Here is a 17,870-nt window from a genome sequence, read left to right as displayed (position 1 = left end):
AGAAGTCTGCGTCTAAACTCCACAAAGTCTCAGACTGTTTTCAAAAACATTTTTGTCTCCAAAAGCTCAAAATATTTTAGTAAACAGTATTTATGACTCAAACCAAACCCTCCCGTAACTCTAAATCATATCATCCTTTAAACTGAAAAATAAATGCTCACTTGTTTGGTTCCTCTTCCTTTATCTTCATGCTCGACTGAATGTTTGTGCACACTTTGGATAAAATCATTTTTAAAAACACGAATAGTGTGTCTTTTACCCAGTAAAATGAGAAATAGAACGATTTTTATTGCTGTTTTTTCTTGGTGGGGCTGTAAAAAAGAGTTAAACACCCATATCTGCAATCTGGTCTTTTTCCTTGACTAATTAGTTGCCATGGTGATCCCAGTCAGCTTCAGAATAACCTGCCTGTCCTTCATGTGATCCAAATAAATCCGTGGGAGTCCCTATAAGTAGAAGACATTAGCTTAAACGTTCTTGTGCTTTCAGCAGAGCACGTTTGCAGGAGGAGCCACCAATCACCTGTGGCTTCAGCTCTGGAGAGATCATCGTCATGCGTGGTGGAACATTTAGTGGAATCTGCTGCAACAGTGACTCATTCTTCTAACTTTATATAAAGTTATTTATACTCGTCATCACTTTTCAAAGAGAACGGCTTGAATTGACTGTGAAGTTGCTGAACATTTTGGCGCTTTTGCGCGATGAAAACTTCTGGATTTGATCTGCAGGGCGTCATGAAACAACAAACGCCATTGGGTTTGTTCGAGTGCACAAATGAGTGAAGCTCCAGATGATTTGGAGGAGACATAAAGACGTATTTGTGATGGTTATGATTCCCCGGCGCAGTGCATCCACTACAGCGGCCATCTCCCCCACTTTACAGCTTTATTAGGACTCAGTCGTTCATGCATGACGCACGTTTTGACATTCAAAGCTACAGTTTACATCGAAATACCCAAAAGATACAGCAGCACATTATGCACACGCACACATGTGAGGTTCACCTGGGCTGACATTTTGTTTGTGAATCAAAGCAGAAGTGGGAACAGTAATTTCACACGGGAAAAAAAATTGCCGTTAGGCCAACAAAACGCGCACAAAAAATCCAGCTGTGGGTTGAAAAACGGTCAAAAAGGGATGATCTTATACTGAAAGCACACAAACAGTTGTTTTTCTGCTGCAAACACTGGATTATTGGTTGTTTTAGGAAGGTTTCTACATCAACTGTTGCAACATGACAGAACAGATTTTTTTCTTTCTATTTTTTGCATTAATGAAGCCAGTTTGCAGCAAATGTTTTTCAGGCTGGATAAGGTTAAAATAATCACACTCTGAGTTTTATGAGTAGTTTAAAGGTTTGATTTCAGCCATAGATGATGCACACTGCTGAGAAGTCTATACATTTTCATCTCAACTAACCACAGTTTTATTTCTATATACAATAAGCGCACAAACACAAAGCTGAGCTGACATTTACAAAGAGCAAGTTTTGCTAAATGAAATTAGGAAACAGATTAAGAAGATTTAGTTTCCAATTCTGGCTTGTTTTTTTCTTTTGTTTTGTTTTTTTCCACAGTCCAAGCGTCCTTTTCTGCCAGAGCGTCGTCTGGAAACGTTCAGGTCGGGGTCAGACGGGGCTCAGAAAGTCCAAAGACTCGCTCATCGTGGATGAGAAAAGGCTGCCGTTCAGCTGGGATTTTCAGATCCCTGAGTTTGAGCCAAATATTCCAGAAATGTACATTTTCATCAAAGCAAAAGAAAAACTGATTCCATGTCCAGCATCTTAAAACAAGGATCTGCATTTCTATTTGTGTTTTTTCCTGCTTGACTGGATGAAAAAACCCTCAAAGTGACAGTTTGTAAAGAAGCAAAAGACGTTCGAAAAGGAATCCTGTTTTCATGGACGTCTTTCATTATTTTCTGTTTATAAATGCAATTTAAACAATTCAGAGTCCAACTTCACATCAGAGTTTAAAATAAATATCAATCCTACAATCCTAAATGTGTCTAATCTTCACTTTTACCTGAAAGAATAGCTGCTTTTCTGTAGCTGTGACCACAGGCAGGCTAAAAGTACTAAAACTTTGAATGAAATGACCTGAAGTTTATGTCTGCGAGTTCTTGACACGAAATGGAACAAATGTGGCAGAAACTGAAACGAATATAAGTATTTGAGTGGTTCGTTTTCCCTCAATCTAAAGATATGAATAAAATATTTGTAGAGTTTGAGAAGCAGATTTTCACAGATATAAAGTAGAAGTACACACAGGAAGTTGAAGATCTGGAAAAGTTTGCTTTTCAAAACTTCAACCACATCTGTAATAAAGTATGAAGTAGACGTACAAGTATGATTGAAGTATTTCATTTTACAAACACTCAAAAGCATATGAGGTTAAAGTAATTGTTAAGTCTGATTTACCAATATTTCTACCTCATATCTATGAAGTTTTTGTATGTTTGACTAGAAGAAATCCAGAGTAGAAAGTAAATTGCTTATTTTAGGTTAACTAAAGTGCAAATCTCCACATTTTAACACGACTTTAATGCCAGTGGCACCTGGAATAATACTACGGTTAGGAGGAGTATTTGTGGAGTAAGATTGAAGTACTTTCACTTGGGTCATAGTTCGTGGCAGGTTTGTTTAAATACTAGTGGTGACTTGTGTCAGACAGAGGTCATTGGAGTCCTCCCAGCTGTGGAACGGCACAGAGGGCGTGTCCATGGCTAGTCATACGGGCCTGGGCTGCTTCACGTTGCCCCGGCCTTCGGGGGGGCAGGTGTGGTCCCTCAGGGTGCTCCTCACTCTGCTCACCCCCTGACAGTCCCCTTGTCCCACAGCTCTGGGGCAGCAGAAGTCCCTGAAGCACCGCTTGAAGTTCTCGTCCAGGAAGGCGTAGAGGATGGGGTTCAGGCTGCTGTTGGTGTAGCCCAGAGCCACGCAGAAGAAGTAGGCGGCCATGACGGCGGTGGTCTCGGGCACGCTGGCCGACAGAGCTTTGACCAGGATGAAGATGTGGATGGGGGTCCAGCAGACCACGAAAACCGCCACGACCACCAGCACCAGGCGGGTGATGCGCCGCAGGTTGCGGTCCTTCTCCCGTGAGCCGGAAAGGAGCCGGACGCTCTTCAAGCGGAGGACCATCAGCGTGTAGCAGACGGAGATGATGATGAGGGGGGCCACGAAAGCAAAGATGAAGACACAGATCTTCATCAGGGTGTCCCAGTAGGCGTAGGGCTCTGGGAACTGCAGAGCACACTCTGTGGTTCCTGTCAAAGGGAGGGAAGTATAAACAGAATGAACGTGGAGATGTTTGGATTGGCTTGGAACGGTTCAGATCATGTTAAAGCCGTAAAACGTCACTTTGAAATCCTGCGATAGGAAGAGATTTGTTAACTTAATCAACAGCTTTTGGGTCAACAAATAAAAGGTTTTTGTGTTCAGAAAATCTAAAACAAAGTTATAACTTTTTAGGATTAGAAGACAGAATGAGGCAGAGGTATCTGGAAACGTAGGAAGAAGGCCAGTGCAGTGTACCATTGTTGGTGTTGGTGCTGCCCAGAATCATGGCGGGGATCCCAGCAGCCGACGACAGCATCCAGATGACCACGTTGATGATCTTGGCCTTCACTGGCGTGCGGAAGTCCAGCGCCTTCACGGGGTGGCACACGGCCACGTAGCGGTCCACGCTCATCATGGTCAGGGTGAAGATGCTGGTGAACATGTTGTAGTAGTCGATGGAGATGAAAACTTTACACGCCACCTCGCCAAACGGCCAGGAGCTGAGCAGGTAGTCGGTGCTCTGGAAGGGCATGGTGGTGGTGACCAGGGCGTCGGCCACGGCCAGGTTGAAGATGTAGATGTTAGTGGCTGTTTTCATTTTGGTGTATCTGTGTTTGGGATGGAGAAACCAGGAAGGCAAACAGTGATACGGTCATTCAGATGTCAGATGGACCAGATTTTAAAAAAATTAAACACCAGATCAAGAACACATCAGGAAATCCATTTGGAGGTTGGAGAAAAGTTCGGAAAGGTGTGATGCAACTACCCTGTTGCATCAGCAGCCCTGCATTTGCATCGTGGATGTGCTGCAGCAGCTGGAACAGAATGAATCCCCTCATTCCTGCAGAGGAGGAAGGACGCTCAGCATTCACAACTTTTGCTCACTTCCTGCTCGGTGAGGCAGGCCTGAGCTGCAGGTCTTTGAAACATCCATGATGCAAGAAGTAAAAAACGCATGTGGGCTGGAATAAAAACCAAAACTTTCTCTAAAGATGTCGGTAAACCTGTCCCCAAATGTTGTATTTAGCAGCACAAGACGTGCCGATTACGCACGCCTCTTGCACGGATGTCAGCACTGACTGATGCCGGCTTTTGATGGCGCCGGTGAGTCATGATGAGTCCAAAGACCCCAAAATATTTCTGGAGGTTATTGTGGTGCTCTTCCCACAATCATCATGAGCTGCGTTTAGGGACAAACGTCCGTTTTTTTAAATCATTGCATATTATTTTTATAGGTTCAAATTGCTAAAGAAAAAGATTTTTTTCTTCAGAACATTTGCAAAAAACATCATATTTTTTAAATACGTTTTGTTGTTTTTTGCAGAAGGTTTTCAAAAAGTCATCAGCTCAGCTGCAATGACAGAAAATTGAAATCAAAATCGGATTTTTCGCAGAATTATTGCAATGTTTAATACTTATTCGGTTCTCTTTTGCATTTAAGTTTGAACCGAAGCCCTGCAGCCCTCACAAAGCTGTCATTCATGCTGCGCGTTTAAGTGATTTGGCTTAAACAATAAGAGTGCGCAGGCGCGCACACGTGAAACAGTCAGACACAAACTTAAAATCCAATCTATATGGAAATAAACGCAATGCGCGCGGGCGCGTGTTTGCTTTTCTGTTGCTGCTCCTGTCTGAATGCAAATTAACGCGCATGTTCCCAGATTTATGACAGCACGTGCTCAAAGGCTGAAAAGCCGCGATCATTTTGCGCCAATTATCCATTTAGTGTGCGGGCGCCGCCGCGCGCGCAGACCCGCTCCATCCCGCACTTTCTGTTACCTGTTGTTTTTTTTTTTTTTATTTATTTATTTTGGAAAAGGATAAAAACTCACCTGATGATGACATACATGACCAAACAGTTCCCCACTAAGCCCACCACGAACACCACGGAGTACACGGCCACTATGATGGGGATGATGGGCGACAGCGGCTCCGGTTCCGAGTCCCACGTGCCGTTGGGGGTGTAGTTGTAGATGTCCGGTAAGCCGGGCTGCCAAGTGAAGTTTGGGACGCACTCCCCCATCTGACCCGAGGGACACTTGTCCTCTTTGAAGATGTGCACCACGCCGCTCTCCATGGTGCTGAACGCGGCGGAGGCGGCTGCTGCGGCGGGAACTGAGCGCTCAACTTCGGCTGAAATCCTCGCTTCTGCTACAAAAACAATGGGGAGGGGGGCATTCATCCATGAGGGTCGGCTCTAACAGAGAGGAGAAAGACAGCTCGCGCTCAAGGACACCATCACACAAGTGGAGCTGCGCCTCACCTCTTTTCTCCTGCTCCCAAAAAGTTCCTCAGGGGGGGAAAAGCACGAGCTGTTGGAAGAAAAGCTGAGCTTCCAGGAGGCTCGGCGGCCGGTTTCTGGGTAGATACTGAAGGAAGAGTGAAATTCACTGCCTGTGCCACTGCTGCGCCCCCGAAGGTGCGCACTGGAAGCCCGCACTGCACATTCAGTGACATCAGAGGCTGAGCCAACAGAAATGACAGCAGCCCGGCTCAGTCAAATCCAAATTGGGTTCCTCTTGGTTTAGATTTGTTTCATTTGTTCATGAATCCTTAAGATGCTCCGATTGAGAGCCAGCGGCAGCCATGGTCACCTTGACACACCTGTGAAGGAGTTCTTATTCAGTATCTCAAAAGTCATACCACCTCCAGCTCCCTTCCACTTCACGTTTTTACTGCGGCGGCCAGTTCGATGAGAAGCAGCTTCCAAGAAAGGAGATGTTTTTACCTCATCAGGGCATCTGGATCCCTTTGGGTCGGTTTCCCAGCATCCTTTTCATCGTGTCCCCCTCAGATCTTTGGGTTTGTCAAACACATCTTCGTCAGTTCTGCTGCCACTCTGCCTCACTCCTACAACAACTCAACAATCTGAACCTGAAAACACCGCCTGAATGAAGAAGCTCCACCATTAAGGGAAACATCACAAACTACTCCACTTTTTCTGGTTCCAGCCAGATTGTCATTAAGCAGGTGCCGCTTCCTTTCATGGACTAACAGTAGTTGCTTAGAGACCCACCATGGCCAGGTGTTGCCTGAGCAGCGGAGCCTCTTTGTCTGTGTGTTCTCATTTCCAAGGACCAGGCAGCCTTGACTTTGTGTGTTTGTACAAATATTTGACAGAAACTGTCTCAGAGGTCCTGCTTGAACCTTGAACACACAACCGGCTGAATCACCTCCACACTCGTGGGACAGACCGTGCGGATCAAAAGGACACTCAGAGCGTTTGCTCTGAGTTATAATCACGCAGCGCCGGAGGTCTGTTGGTGCACTGATAACCTCCTCGCTTAAAGCTATTTTTTCTTGCCCCTCTGAGTTGGAAGAATGGGAGGTACTTTTTCTGAAGCCCCCAGCAGAGAAGGTCACAGGTGAAGTTGAGTTTGTGTATTACTCCCTCTTTAAACCAAACTGCTGCCTCTCTGCTGTCATTTCTAATATCAGTGTCATGGGAAAGACTGAGACTTCCTCAGGGTTAAACAACTCCATTTTTTTTTTTGTATTTCTCATTTAATCGGACAAAAATCATCAGGAGTGTTTGAATTTCAGAGCAAAGTTGCATTTTAGAACAGTTTCCTGTTACACAAGCATCACTGCAGGACAGGAATGCAGTTTGACATCAAAAGCAGCTTCCAAAAAGCAGAAATCTCTCCAAGATTTTTGATAAATGAACAAAATCTTTAACAGCTCAAAGCTCACGTGACAAAAAAGGTGAAAAGATAGTTAAATGGTGTTTTCAACAAGTTTTTGGACTGAAAACAGCATCATTAGAATGAACAGAAAATAGATCAAAAGATGATGGGAGAGGGGCTTTTAGGACAAAAAGGGTAAATGTCTAAAATGTTGTTTTTGCTTTACAAATTACAGTTTGGATGTGAAAAGGTCCACCTTGATGATGGACATGAAAAACAAACCGAGACTTTTCATCTCAGGAAGCTGAAGATCTGTTTTCAGGAGAGAGCTGAAGGGCCCTCAGACAGAGCAGAGCAACAGGTCAAAACTTCTCCGCAGGGCCGAGGAGGAGCCCGATTCGCGTTTGACCTTTTAATCACGCAGAGGGGAGCTGACGGCCAAAGGTCAGCAATAATTACAGGCTAATCTGGAAGCCTTTGTGGTCACCAACAATTCCTGCAGACCTCTTCTGATGGACCATTAGGACTATTGTCTGAGTTTGAGGTGAACATCTGAGCGCCGGGAGTCGTCCTCCAATGAGAAGGTGAGTTCCAGGAGCGGCTAGTACACAAATGAAGAAGGGATGAAACCCGCTTCAGTCCGCCAACACACAGCTGAAGCGCCGTGACGCCAACCGCGTGAGGAAGGGGATGGGCTCCACCCTGCAGCGGTTTGTGGAGCGACCTTTACCTGCGTGAACTTTAAACATTGTTTGCTTTTGATGGCAGAAGCACCCCCCCCACCCCCGTGGGGACACGCTGTGCCTGGCATTCGCCAAAGGCCGGGCAGCACACGACAGCAAGACGTCCTGATCTTGAAGCCCCCGTCCCACAAAGCACAGCAAGAGTCACCAAATCCGGCTCTTCTGTCTTCTCGCTCTTCGTGAAGAAAAGTTTTCAGTCTGTTGCTTTCAACCCATTGTTTTCCTGTTTCTCTTTCTTTATGATAGTATCTTCCGCCATTTTTTTGCCGCTTAACTCGTCCTCTGTTCTGGTCTTCATCACTCTGGTTTCACGTTGTGGCGTTTGAAGGAACTGTTGATGGAGGAAGCTCCAGTTGGGACCCAGGAGGTGTGTCTTAGATGGAAACAGCCACGTTTTCCAAAGTTTCAAACACTTAAAGAGCTTTTCTTTTTCTTTTTATGAAAACAGGCTCAGACAATATGCTCCTTTTGTGAGGAGGTTCTCATGGGATCCGGCAGCACAGATGTCGGTTAGCAAAGACAGCGGCAGACACATCACTGACACTTTTCCACACAGACCAGTGCTAGAGGAAAATAGCTAGCCATTTCATCCCATTATCTGTGTGTAACGTGTTGTTGTGTGTAGGAGCGTCTTTGTTGTGCTCGCCGGGGATGAAGGCTTTCATTGCTGCACTTTTTTTATTTCCTGAGAGCAGAATTTCAAGCTTATTACCTTAAAATTGACACCATATGCAAGTTCCTGCTGGAATTGTAATGATCCCCAATTTTCTGTGTTTTCACAGCGGTTTAATGTTTTTTTATCTGCTCCTTTGGTCGGACTGTAATAACACAGATTAGATTTTTCTCATTAAGCTGCTCTCTGACCACCACAGCCAAATGGAAACAGGTTATCTGTCCAATTCAAGTGTTTCATTGCTTTATAATTACCTGATTGATTCCTTTTCAGAAGCCTGCTCGGCGTTCATCAAAGCCCGCCGTCTTCTTGGGTAAATCCCTGCAGGTTTTGGACGCCTACGTTTGGAGGGTTTATCTCATCCTTCCAGATGGATCCCATCAGGCTCAGTGTGGATGGGCAGTGAGTCCAAATGGGGGGGTGTGGCGGGCGCGTCTGTGACCTGTCATCTTCGCCGCTCTCCACAGGCCGGCTCAGCAGCTCAAGGACAGACCTGCAGCCCCCGCCGTGACACTCGGTGGAGGTTAAACGCCGGTCTGAAGGGGACACAATCCTCATTGTTGCAGGTTTGCTGCAGGGACATCTCATCTTTTAGCGCATTAATGTAAGCAGCAGAAAAAAGGTGTTTCTGGTCATTTTATAAAAGATTTCAGCACACGAAGGCATAAAAATACTCAGTAAATTGTAAGTATGGAAAAAATAATGTCATTGGTGCTACAGGAGTAAACTATGAAATATAATCAGGAAAAACTATTGAAGTGATGACATAAAGTTATTTGTACTTCGTATCAGGAGACAGAAAATTAGAATAAATAAAGATGAAACACCAGGAACTAAGAGAGCAACAAAAGGACGACAAAACAGAAGATCTGACAAGAAAGAACAGAAAAGTGGACCTTAAATACACAGAAAATGACACAAACAAATAAAGACGGCGTGGATCAAGAACTGCAGCCTGCTGTGACTGACAGGTAAACAAAGCTGAAGAACTGAGGAAGCAAACCAAACTGAAGGTCATGACCCCACACTGATGTCATGGTTGTCATTAAAATGAACTCAAAGTCCCCATTCACTCACTCTGGTGTGGGACATTTGTCCTCCGCCTTTGACCCCTCCCCTGGGGGAGCGTTGAGCTGCAGGTACCGCAGCGCTCAGGAACCATTTGGTGATGTAAACCCCCCAAACACACACCCAATCCAACCCCTTAGTACTGAGGGTCAAGCAGGGACGGATTTTTTTCCTATCACCTGCAGTGGATTAGACGTTTGTGTCTATTAGCTCCTTTGTAAATCTTTTTGTATATTTATTGTTTAGCTGATTGAAGAACCTAAATATGTGTTTTCGTGACACAATTTCAGGCTTTCCGCAAAACGCCACACACTTCAAACTCCCACCAACTGATATTTCTGCATCCTCTGATGTCCTACTAGAGAAAATGAAGCTTCAAGAAGCTTTGAACTGGAGTAAACCAACAAGGCTTCAGTGCTTCATGAAGCTTCGTTTGCCCATCACTATAACAAGAAAAATATATTTTTCTGCAGGTTTGGCTAAAAAAAAAAAAAAAAAAGAATGTAAAGGAGTAGAAAAAAGAGGTGGCAGATTTGAAATTTACACAAAAAGGACCCAGTTTTAACTCTTTAAAAGCAAAGCGTTTAGCTCTTTGGCTCAGGAACCATTTGGTGATGTAACCCCCCCAATCCAACCCCTTAATGCTGAGATTCTTCTTCTTTTTTTAAGAGTCTTTGGTGAGACTTGATCTTAGATTTGAACCTGTGATCTACCAGTCTCTGGGTGGACACTCTACCATTTGTCCACTGAGTTAGTAAATGACTGTAGCTGCACAGTTACTTTGCTAAATTCAAGATTTTGGACACAATAATCCAAAGTCCAGCAGGTTTCTGTTGATGAAAACTTTGAGTCAATTTAAAAAAAAACCTCTGTTTTTATGTTGGAGGCAGTTCAACTGCTGGTTTGTGTAGTTTTAGTCGCAGTTCCAGCGTTTGTTAACTTTGACCAAATGATGCTCATTTGAGATCACATTCATGCAACTCCATTCTTGATGAGGGCGATGCGACGGGTTCTTCTGTAAAATACGTCCCGGATGATGGACAGATGGATCATATGTATGTTTTACGACCTTCAGGTCAGTCTTGTTTGACTTTTTTAGAGAATTGCTTTTTAACAGACAGACGGGATCCAACCATCCACTTTCCCCTCGATTCTGTTCAAACCTCAATTTTTGGATTTTGTTTCGGTTTGATATATAGTTTGTGGAATACAATAAAGATCTTCTTTTTCATTTGCTACCAAGCAAAGAAAAAAAAGAGTTCAGTTGTCTCATACTGAGCCTGGTGTAATGCTGCACAACACGTGTTTGACACTGCCAACGTAAATCTGTGCAGCAAGAATGCAGCGATTCACTTTCTCCACCATTTGGTTCCATGGCGTCACATGCAGTTCGGTTTGGAACCGAGGATTCTGGCATCCCTACTATACAGGCAACATATTATTACTACTGCATTTATTCACTTTAAAAAAAAAATAAACGAGAAGAGCGTTGGGCTCTGTAGAGCAGAAAGATGTGTAAAAAAACAAACACAAAGAACTTAATAATGATGGGAGGCACTTTGACATAATGATGTGAAGTTATGAAAGGATAATTTGAGAGAGAGCCATGGTGAACAAAAAAATACCCTTAAATAAAAATAAAACAGTCTTCCACTCAAAACCTTCAAAATAAAAGTTACAAACCAGCATGCTGACCACTGAAAGGAACTAACAGGAGGAAAACCTGTTGAAAGGAAATGGCAGCTCTCCCCTAAAAGCTCCAGAAAAGTCACCTTCAACGCCATGAGCCCACCAGCCCAGCCAGGTGGAACCACTGACACCAGACGCAGGCTGTTCTGCTGGTCCCATTATTCTTCATCTGGTCCCCAGAACCGGCTCCGGGTCAGGGGTGTGTCCAGTGGAGGAACACAAACTCAGAGGCGGGAACACAGACTGCTGTGGACCTTCACCGGGTCGTGGCTTTCATGATTTTAAGATGGAAGTCTCTTTTGCACAGCTACTCTCAGATGAATTTGCACAACAGCTGATTTGTATATAGGTTTAGTCATTTACTGATGCGTAGTCATATCTTCTGTTATGTGTGAATGTTTTTAGATATCCTGTCTATATTTTATCCAGTCTTTATTTTATTTAATCTTTGCCCTTTTGGCCCTCAGAGCAGACAGCAGAGTAAACATCTCATTCTACAGAGAAACCCATTTCCTTACTGTACATGTAAGGGTTAATGGCCGGCAAAGTGTGCATCATCGGAAATTAACGCAAGCAGGGGAACCCTGAACCATCCGACGCCAAACGGAGGATGTTTGCTGCCACAAAGTGCGTTAATTTCTGACAATACACACTTCCAAGGCCATTAACCCGCTTATACCATGATCACTTACAAAAGAAATAAATGTTTAGCCAGTTCTTAGTGCTTTACTCTCGTTTTTCCCCCGGTTTGGATCGCTTTTTCCAAAAAAAAGTGGACTATTTGTCATGTTACCATGACAACGCGCTGCTTAGCCGGCACCGATCTCGAGTGCAGCGGCAAAGGAAAGCGGCGTATCTATGCTGATGGTCAAGATGGGTTGATTAAATGATCAGTTCAGAGGGAAAGTTCTCCTCCTTGTTTTAAAGAAGCCAGCGCAATGATACAGAACATTTAAGCCATACGTGCGGTTATCTCTGTGCATCATCACTTTTTAATGCACACCCAGCAGCCAATCAGAATGGAGTATTCACCCGGACCGTGGTATAACTGAGAGTAAACCCCTTTGAATCCTTATGAAGTGAAACACTCAAACAGGGTAATTCCAGTGTCCACACAACACGGCTGATTTGCCAGCAGGCCTCCACGGCTCCTGCGTTATTGTCAGACTTAAAGGAGAGGCACGGAGAACACGCTCGCGTTTGTCATTCTCCTCCTCAGACAGCAGCCCAAAATCCAGCTTTTTTTTGTGGTCACTATGGGAACGGACAATCTCTGACCCACAGTTTCAAGAGCAAAGAGACTTGATCGATGAAGAAGAGGAACAAGCCTCTTCACTGCAGGACCGGTCAGATGAAATCCTCCTAAAGAAGGGGAGGGGGGGGGGGGCATGGAAAAAACTAAAAAGTGAAAAACCTGCAGAGCATTAATATTCAGAAAACATCTACTCTCCAGAAAGACGGTTGCCTCAGGGCAGCCTCGTCTACCAGGCTTCCTGTGCACGCAAATGAACCGGCTCACCTTTTTCCTCTGAACAACACATGTGGGCAGCATGATAAAAGCCGAACACAAAGCAGTGGGGAGCAGAGGAAAGCGTTTGCCCCGGGGTCAGGGTTCAGGCGGTGTGCGGCAGCCATGCGGCCCCTGCATCAATATTTACTTTACCTGCATCTCTGCTCCGCACCGCCCGAACACACCGAGGCGGGAGGGACAGCTGCTCGAAACTTGTTTTGAATGCCCGCAAACAAAAACGAAGGACAGGCTGAAGAGACTGTAGGCGTGCAATGCTGAATGGCTGCTGTTATTCCACCAAGGCTGAAATCTGACAGGAGAAGCGCAAGGAGACTGCAGAAACCCTCAAAGAGCCTGGTCATTTGCAGGTGGAAGCTGTCTCCTCCTTTGCAATTCCTGGCTGAATTGGTGTCTTCTGATCTCTCCGGGGGGGTCGGAGCTGGTAAACAGGCCCCAGTATCCTCCAGGACTACCTGGAAGTGTAGCGGTGTGTTGCAGCAGCAGCTTGGATGTTGGTGTTTCAGCGTTTGGGGAGCAAACAAGCTGTTATAAACACATTTTCCAATCAAGCCTTCCACTCATTTTAATTAAAAATGAAAGTCATGAGCTGCGTTGTATGTGTGCCCGCAGGGTCTACCCGTCCCCACCCTCGTAGCCAGCTTTTGCCCCGCCCTCAGTGGCTGAGCCCCTGCTACACACCCCTCAGTCTTCCCCTCTGCCCCTGCCGCCCTGGTCAGAGATGCACATGACAAATTCATTAAAAAAACAACACTTTTTCTCTAAATGGCTGCTTCTCTGATGGTTTTATCTCCATAGCAACCGTCATATGTTTTGGTCACATGGGGGGGGGGGCTAACAGGTCTGTACAACCTTTAGAAGACCAGAGGTTTTGTGTTAACTGTGCTCACATTCCTAATATGTTCATATCGTTGGTCACATACTTTTGATCAGCTTGAGCCAAAGATTCCTGTAATAAATTTATTCAATTTTCACAATATTCTGGTAAAAAAAAAAAAGTGCGACTGATGGATGAGCACCAATTGGGATGTGCCACCGTCTACTAGCGGTTGGTTAAGTGCAGGACTGGCACACAAAAAAACCAGGGTTCGATTCCCAATGAGAGACCTTGGGCAAGACCCTTCACGGGTCTCGTCTGGGTCTCCCTGTGCCGGTCCCCAGCCCGGATCAAAAACAGCGCTGTATCATCTGTGCCCAAACCACCTGTGTGCATCACTGAAAGCTGATTCGCTGTGCCGAAAGGTGATCATCATCGCCGTCCATTATGTGAGGGTTAATGGCCGACGAAGTCTGCATTATCACATTTTAACGCACGCTGTGGAAGCAACCGTCCTGCGCACACATTTTAATCTGCATCCAGCAGCCAATCAGAATCAAGTGTTCACTCAAACCATGTTTTAAAGACCCATAAGCTTATTAATGTCTAATAACTGGATTGTTAAGGAACCTTAATATATATCATTGCCATTTAATCAAATATCGTGATTTTTCCCAGAATCTGCCCCCTACCCCCCCTCCTGTTGAGGTAATAAACAGTTTTTGAACACTGGCTAGGACTTCGCATGTTTCTGAATGACATGAACTTTTGTTATGAAAACATTTTCATCTGTTGCCGAAGCTTTTCTATGCTGATAGCTGCAGAGGTTGCTGGTTCACGCGCCGCTGTAAAACCCCGATAATGGCGCAGGAGGACGAGTGATCGATGGTCCCACCGCGACCTTTACATCCCAACTCCAGAGCGAATGAACACAGTCGTCATCAAATCCGAGCGCGGTGCCACGGTTCTCCAGGGAAGAGATGGTGAACGTTGGTGGAGAACATCAAAAGCACGGTAATGACTAACCCATATGCTATCCTATGACCCCCCCCATTCCATTGACGTGTTCTCCCTACCATGACAAAGGTGGATAAAGGTGGAAAGATTTCATGTAATCCATGGACACCAGTGAAGATCACAAATCATTGAAGAAAAAAGGTTCAGAGGACTGTCTAGTGGGTCTAGATGACCCAACTCCCAATGTTAACGTGCTTCCAAGGCACTAAACACTGGGAGTGGGGTCATCTTGAACAGCATTATTCAAAACATTGGAGCCCGGATTTGTTTTTCAAATCTTTTTTTTCTCGCTTCGTGATGACCCCACGAGAAGGCACAAGGGCTAATGACCGCTTCCACGGTGGAAGTGTAGTCAGATGAGAAGCAGATTAAAGGTTGGAAGGAAGAGACGAGTCGTGTTCTGTGTTTGGAAGCGCATCAACTTCAGGTTGGCGGAGTCGTCTGCTGAAGCTCAGACCTGCTGATGGGAATTAAAAGTTACTGTTGAAAGTCAAGTTTTCAGAGAAAAATGGCAGCGACGAGACGCCACAACTCCCAGAGAGACGTGACCCTTTTCTTATTTTAGCCGTCCGGCACTAAGGTGACCTGCTCCGTTTGGAAACAGACGACTTTAAAACCCCAGAGCGCCGAGTGTCCCTGAGCTGAGAGATGGCGTTCGTCGTCTGAAATGGTGACCTAACATCAGATTAAAGTCAGTCACACAGAAAAAGCATTTTTTGTTTTGTTTAATTCTTTTGGAGTAAACAAAAAAAGTGCCATAAACACAATTTCCTGCACTTATTTTCTTTCACATCTAAATCTTAAACTTTAAAATAAAATCATGAGAAAGTTCGTCCTGTGAAGGACAAACCCAGTGTGTAAATATGGTTTGATAAACATGAACATTTCCTCCAGTTAGACAGTAAACAAATAGGATTTTTAACATTCAAGCATTCCCAAAGAGCAGCTGCACAATTAAACATCTTTATTGGAATTGATCTGTTTCACAACATAAATAACTCGCAGTTTTACACATGAAATCACCACAAATCACGACACGAACAGCTTCACGGGGAAACACTGAGGATCATCTGGGCTGCAGCTGGACGGGCAAAGCATGTTTGGTTCAGTCGTTGGAGCGGACGTGGAGGCGGTGGCGGGGCGGACCCTCACTCATCCGCTGGGTAACGCCGGAACACGGAGCAGCTCAGCTTCGAGCCGCCACGGCTGGAGCCTGCTGCTGGTCGCCGGACTGCAGCTGTCTGCCCAGGTACTCCCTGCCAAAGAGAGTCGGCGTTACTCATCAGGTTCAGCGTCTCTGGGGCTAAGAAAAAGACTAAATGATCGGCTGCAGTGTTTTCAAAACTCGGCTGAAGGTCTTTTGATCAGTTTGTGATCCCTCTGGTCCTCAAGTGGCGAAACCAAAATCCACGGCGAGCAGCCAACCAGAGGATGTGGGAACTTCATCTACTGTGGAGGTTTTGAAGAAAAACTGCTGTTTTTAGCTTTTGAGGAGGCTTTAAACATGTTTGAATTGTTTTATAGACCGTTTCTTTCAGCGCGTGTGTTGGAGGGCTTTTATTTTGATGATTATTATGACTATTATTTATATGACGCATTCTTTTTTTTATATAGAAGGGCTCAATAAATAAAGTTGAAACTCCTGGAGGTTAACATTCAGGAATTACAGATGAATCCTCCATGAGTTTGGATCTGACCGGCGCCGCATTCCCGATCTGTTCTGGTCTGTGATTGGTCTGTTGGCAGTTTCAGGGTGCGTTCAGACGGGGAAACCCGTTTGGTCCGGACCGAGTCCTGAACCTGTTCAGGAGGACTTTCCTGTTCCAGACTAAAGCTAGTAGACAAAACCATGTGACTAGAGATCTCTTCACTCACTGGCCAGGAATTACGAGGGCGGGGCAAAGCAACTAGAGGCAGAAATCATGGAATACCATTCAAACGTCATATTTCACGCGTCTGTATCCACGTCAGGCCTTCTACTGGCTTTTCCAATCCCATTTCAATGAGTTGCCGTGTCTCATTGTTGTGGCGTTATTTTAAGAGAATTCTGCAGAGGAACTACAATGTAGCTTTCAGAGTGACGTCACAGACACAGAAAAGCCTGTTAGAAGCATTTTCAGACTGAAAACAGCCCAAATCAAGCCTAGCCTAAAGTAACAGGTCACCAGTCAGAGTCTGAGATTTGCTGACATTTGTAGTTCTTTAAAATAAAACTTAAATGAGAAAATAAAAGTCCATTTACTGGGAATCAGGGCAGCTGTTATATTTTCTTTAATTATGTTTTGGTTTAATTTGCAACAAGTCAACAAACTCAGTAAGGGAAAAACCTTCGAGAACTCCAGGTTCTATTAATATTCACACAAACAAAAATGTGCTTTTATTTATAATTTGACACATAACTTTCTAAGGAATAAAGGAAAACAAGAAACAACGGAATGATAAAAGTGGAAAAGGATCAGATTTGTTAGAGTTCAGTGTAAATCTCATGTGTTTTATGGCTGCTTGAGATAACTGCTTTTTAGTCATTAGAGCTCATTAACTCCATTGTTCAAGCAGAAGAAATGTGAGCTACAATCAACTCTGACATTCAGAAAAGCATCTGCAAATTTAACACTTGAAAATAACCTGGAAAAGCACGTTTATATACCAAAAGAAAGAAAACACCCCACACTTTAAAAATCCCTTCATCCATTAAGTTTTCCGTTTTTGATGGAAAAGACCAGAATATTTCTTTCTTAATGAAATAATGAAACTGCAATGATAAACTGGTTTCCCGCTGCCTCTGAGGCTGTAAACACATCAGAAACAAACAAAAACTAAGTGAGTCATCTTCCATCTGCGTCACCGATGTTTATTTCCCACCAAAAGGATTCGGATCTCCTGTCAAAACTGCCATGTTCTCCATAATTTGCCTTTCAGGAGCAGGTTAAACTGAACTGTGATTAATGAGCTGCGGGCTGCAGACAGGAGTGTAATAAACCTGCAGCTCAGCGAATCCGCTGGCAGCCTGGGCTCTGGAATTACAGCGCTCATTATCCCTGAACAAGTTTCAATGGAGCGCCACACTTCACTGTCCTCCCCCACCGACCCAGACGGTCGTCAGCGCCGACACTACGCCAGTGTTTTTGAAAGGTCGCCCTTTTTCTCAGCCACGATCGTCAAAGCGTCGATTTTGAGATGAGACTCTGCTTCATGGGAGCTAAAGTATCAAGGGCTCTGAAAATGAAAAAAACTTCTGTCCTAAAGAGGCATCATACTTCGTGATTTTGTTATAAAACCACTAAAACAAGAAACGGATCCCCTTTTCATCTCTTAATGCTGTTTTCAATGTTCCAAAAGGGTCTAAATTATGGCTCAAAGCTGCCATTTGGGGTAATGATCTTGTGCTCAACCTCAAAAACACAACAGAACTGGTCCAGGACTTTGGAA

General features: G+C 44.6%; 2 protein-coding genes across 5 annotated transcripts in view; both read right to left on the bottom strand.

Annotated features, from left to right (window-relative positions):
- Window positions 1-868: 868 nt before the first annotated feature.
- On the bottom strand, window positions 869-8,703 carry oprk1 (opioid receptor, kappa 1). Of its 3 annotated transcripts, none has more exons than XM_023965424.2 (5): window positions 6,009-6,244; window positions 5,544-5,884; window positions 5,113-5,431; window positions 3,536-3,888; window positions 869-3,267 (listed from the first exon to the last, which is right to left on the bottom strand). In XM_023965424.2, exons 3-5 carry the CDS (start codon window positions 5,355-5,357, stop codon window positions 2,729-2,731), a joined length of 1,137 nt encoding a protein of 378 aa, XP_023821192.1. In that variant the 5' UTR covers window positions 5,358-5,431; window positions 5,544-5,884; window positions 6,009-6,244; the 3' UTR covers window positions 869-2,728. The 3 variants fall into 3 exon arrangements, with proteins under 3 accessions (XP_023821192.1, XP_078790622.1, XP_078790623.1); XM_078934496.1 differs by having other exon boundaries at window positions 5,113-5,428; XM_078934497.1 differs by lacking the exons at window positions 5,544-5,884; window positions 6,009-6,244 and adding an exon at window positions 8,577-8,703.
- Window positions 8,704-15,151: 6,448 nt separating this feature from the next.
- atp6v1h (ATPase H+ transporting V1 subunit H) overlaps window positions 15,152-17,870 on the bottom strand; it is a 31,157-nt gene continuing 28,438 nt past the window's right edge. For both annotated transcript variants that reach the window (XM_004079441.5, XM_011487061.4), the window contains one exon: window positions 15,152-15,697. In XM_004079441.5, the coding sequence (XP_004079489.1) occupies window positions 15,628-15,697 (70 nt within the window). In that variant the 3' untranslated portion in view covers window positions 15,152-15,627. The remainder of the gene's footprint in view (window positions 15,698-17,870) is intronic.

Source organism: Oryzias latipes, chromosome 17 (assembly GCF_053564925.1).
Source record: "Oryzias latipes strain Hd-rR chromosome 17, Olatipes_Hd-rR_3.1".
Taxonomy (NCBI): Eukaryota; Metazoa; Chordata; class Actinopteri; order Beloniformes; family Adrianichthyidae; genus Oryzias; species Oryzias latipes.
Note: the sequence above shows the minus strand (reverse complement) of the source record. Positions and strands in the feature narration are given on the sequence as shown.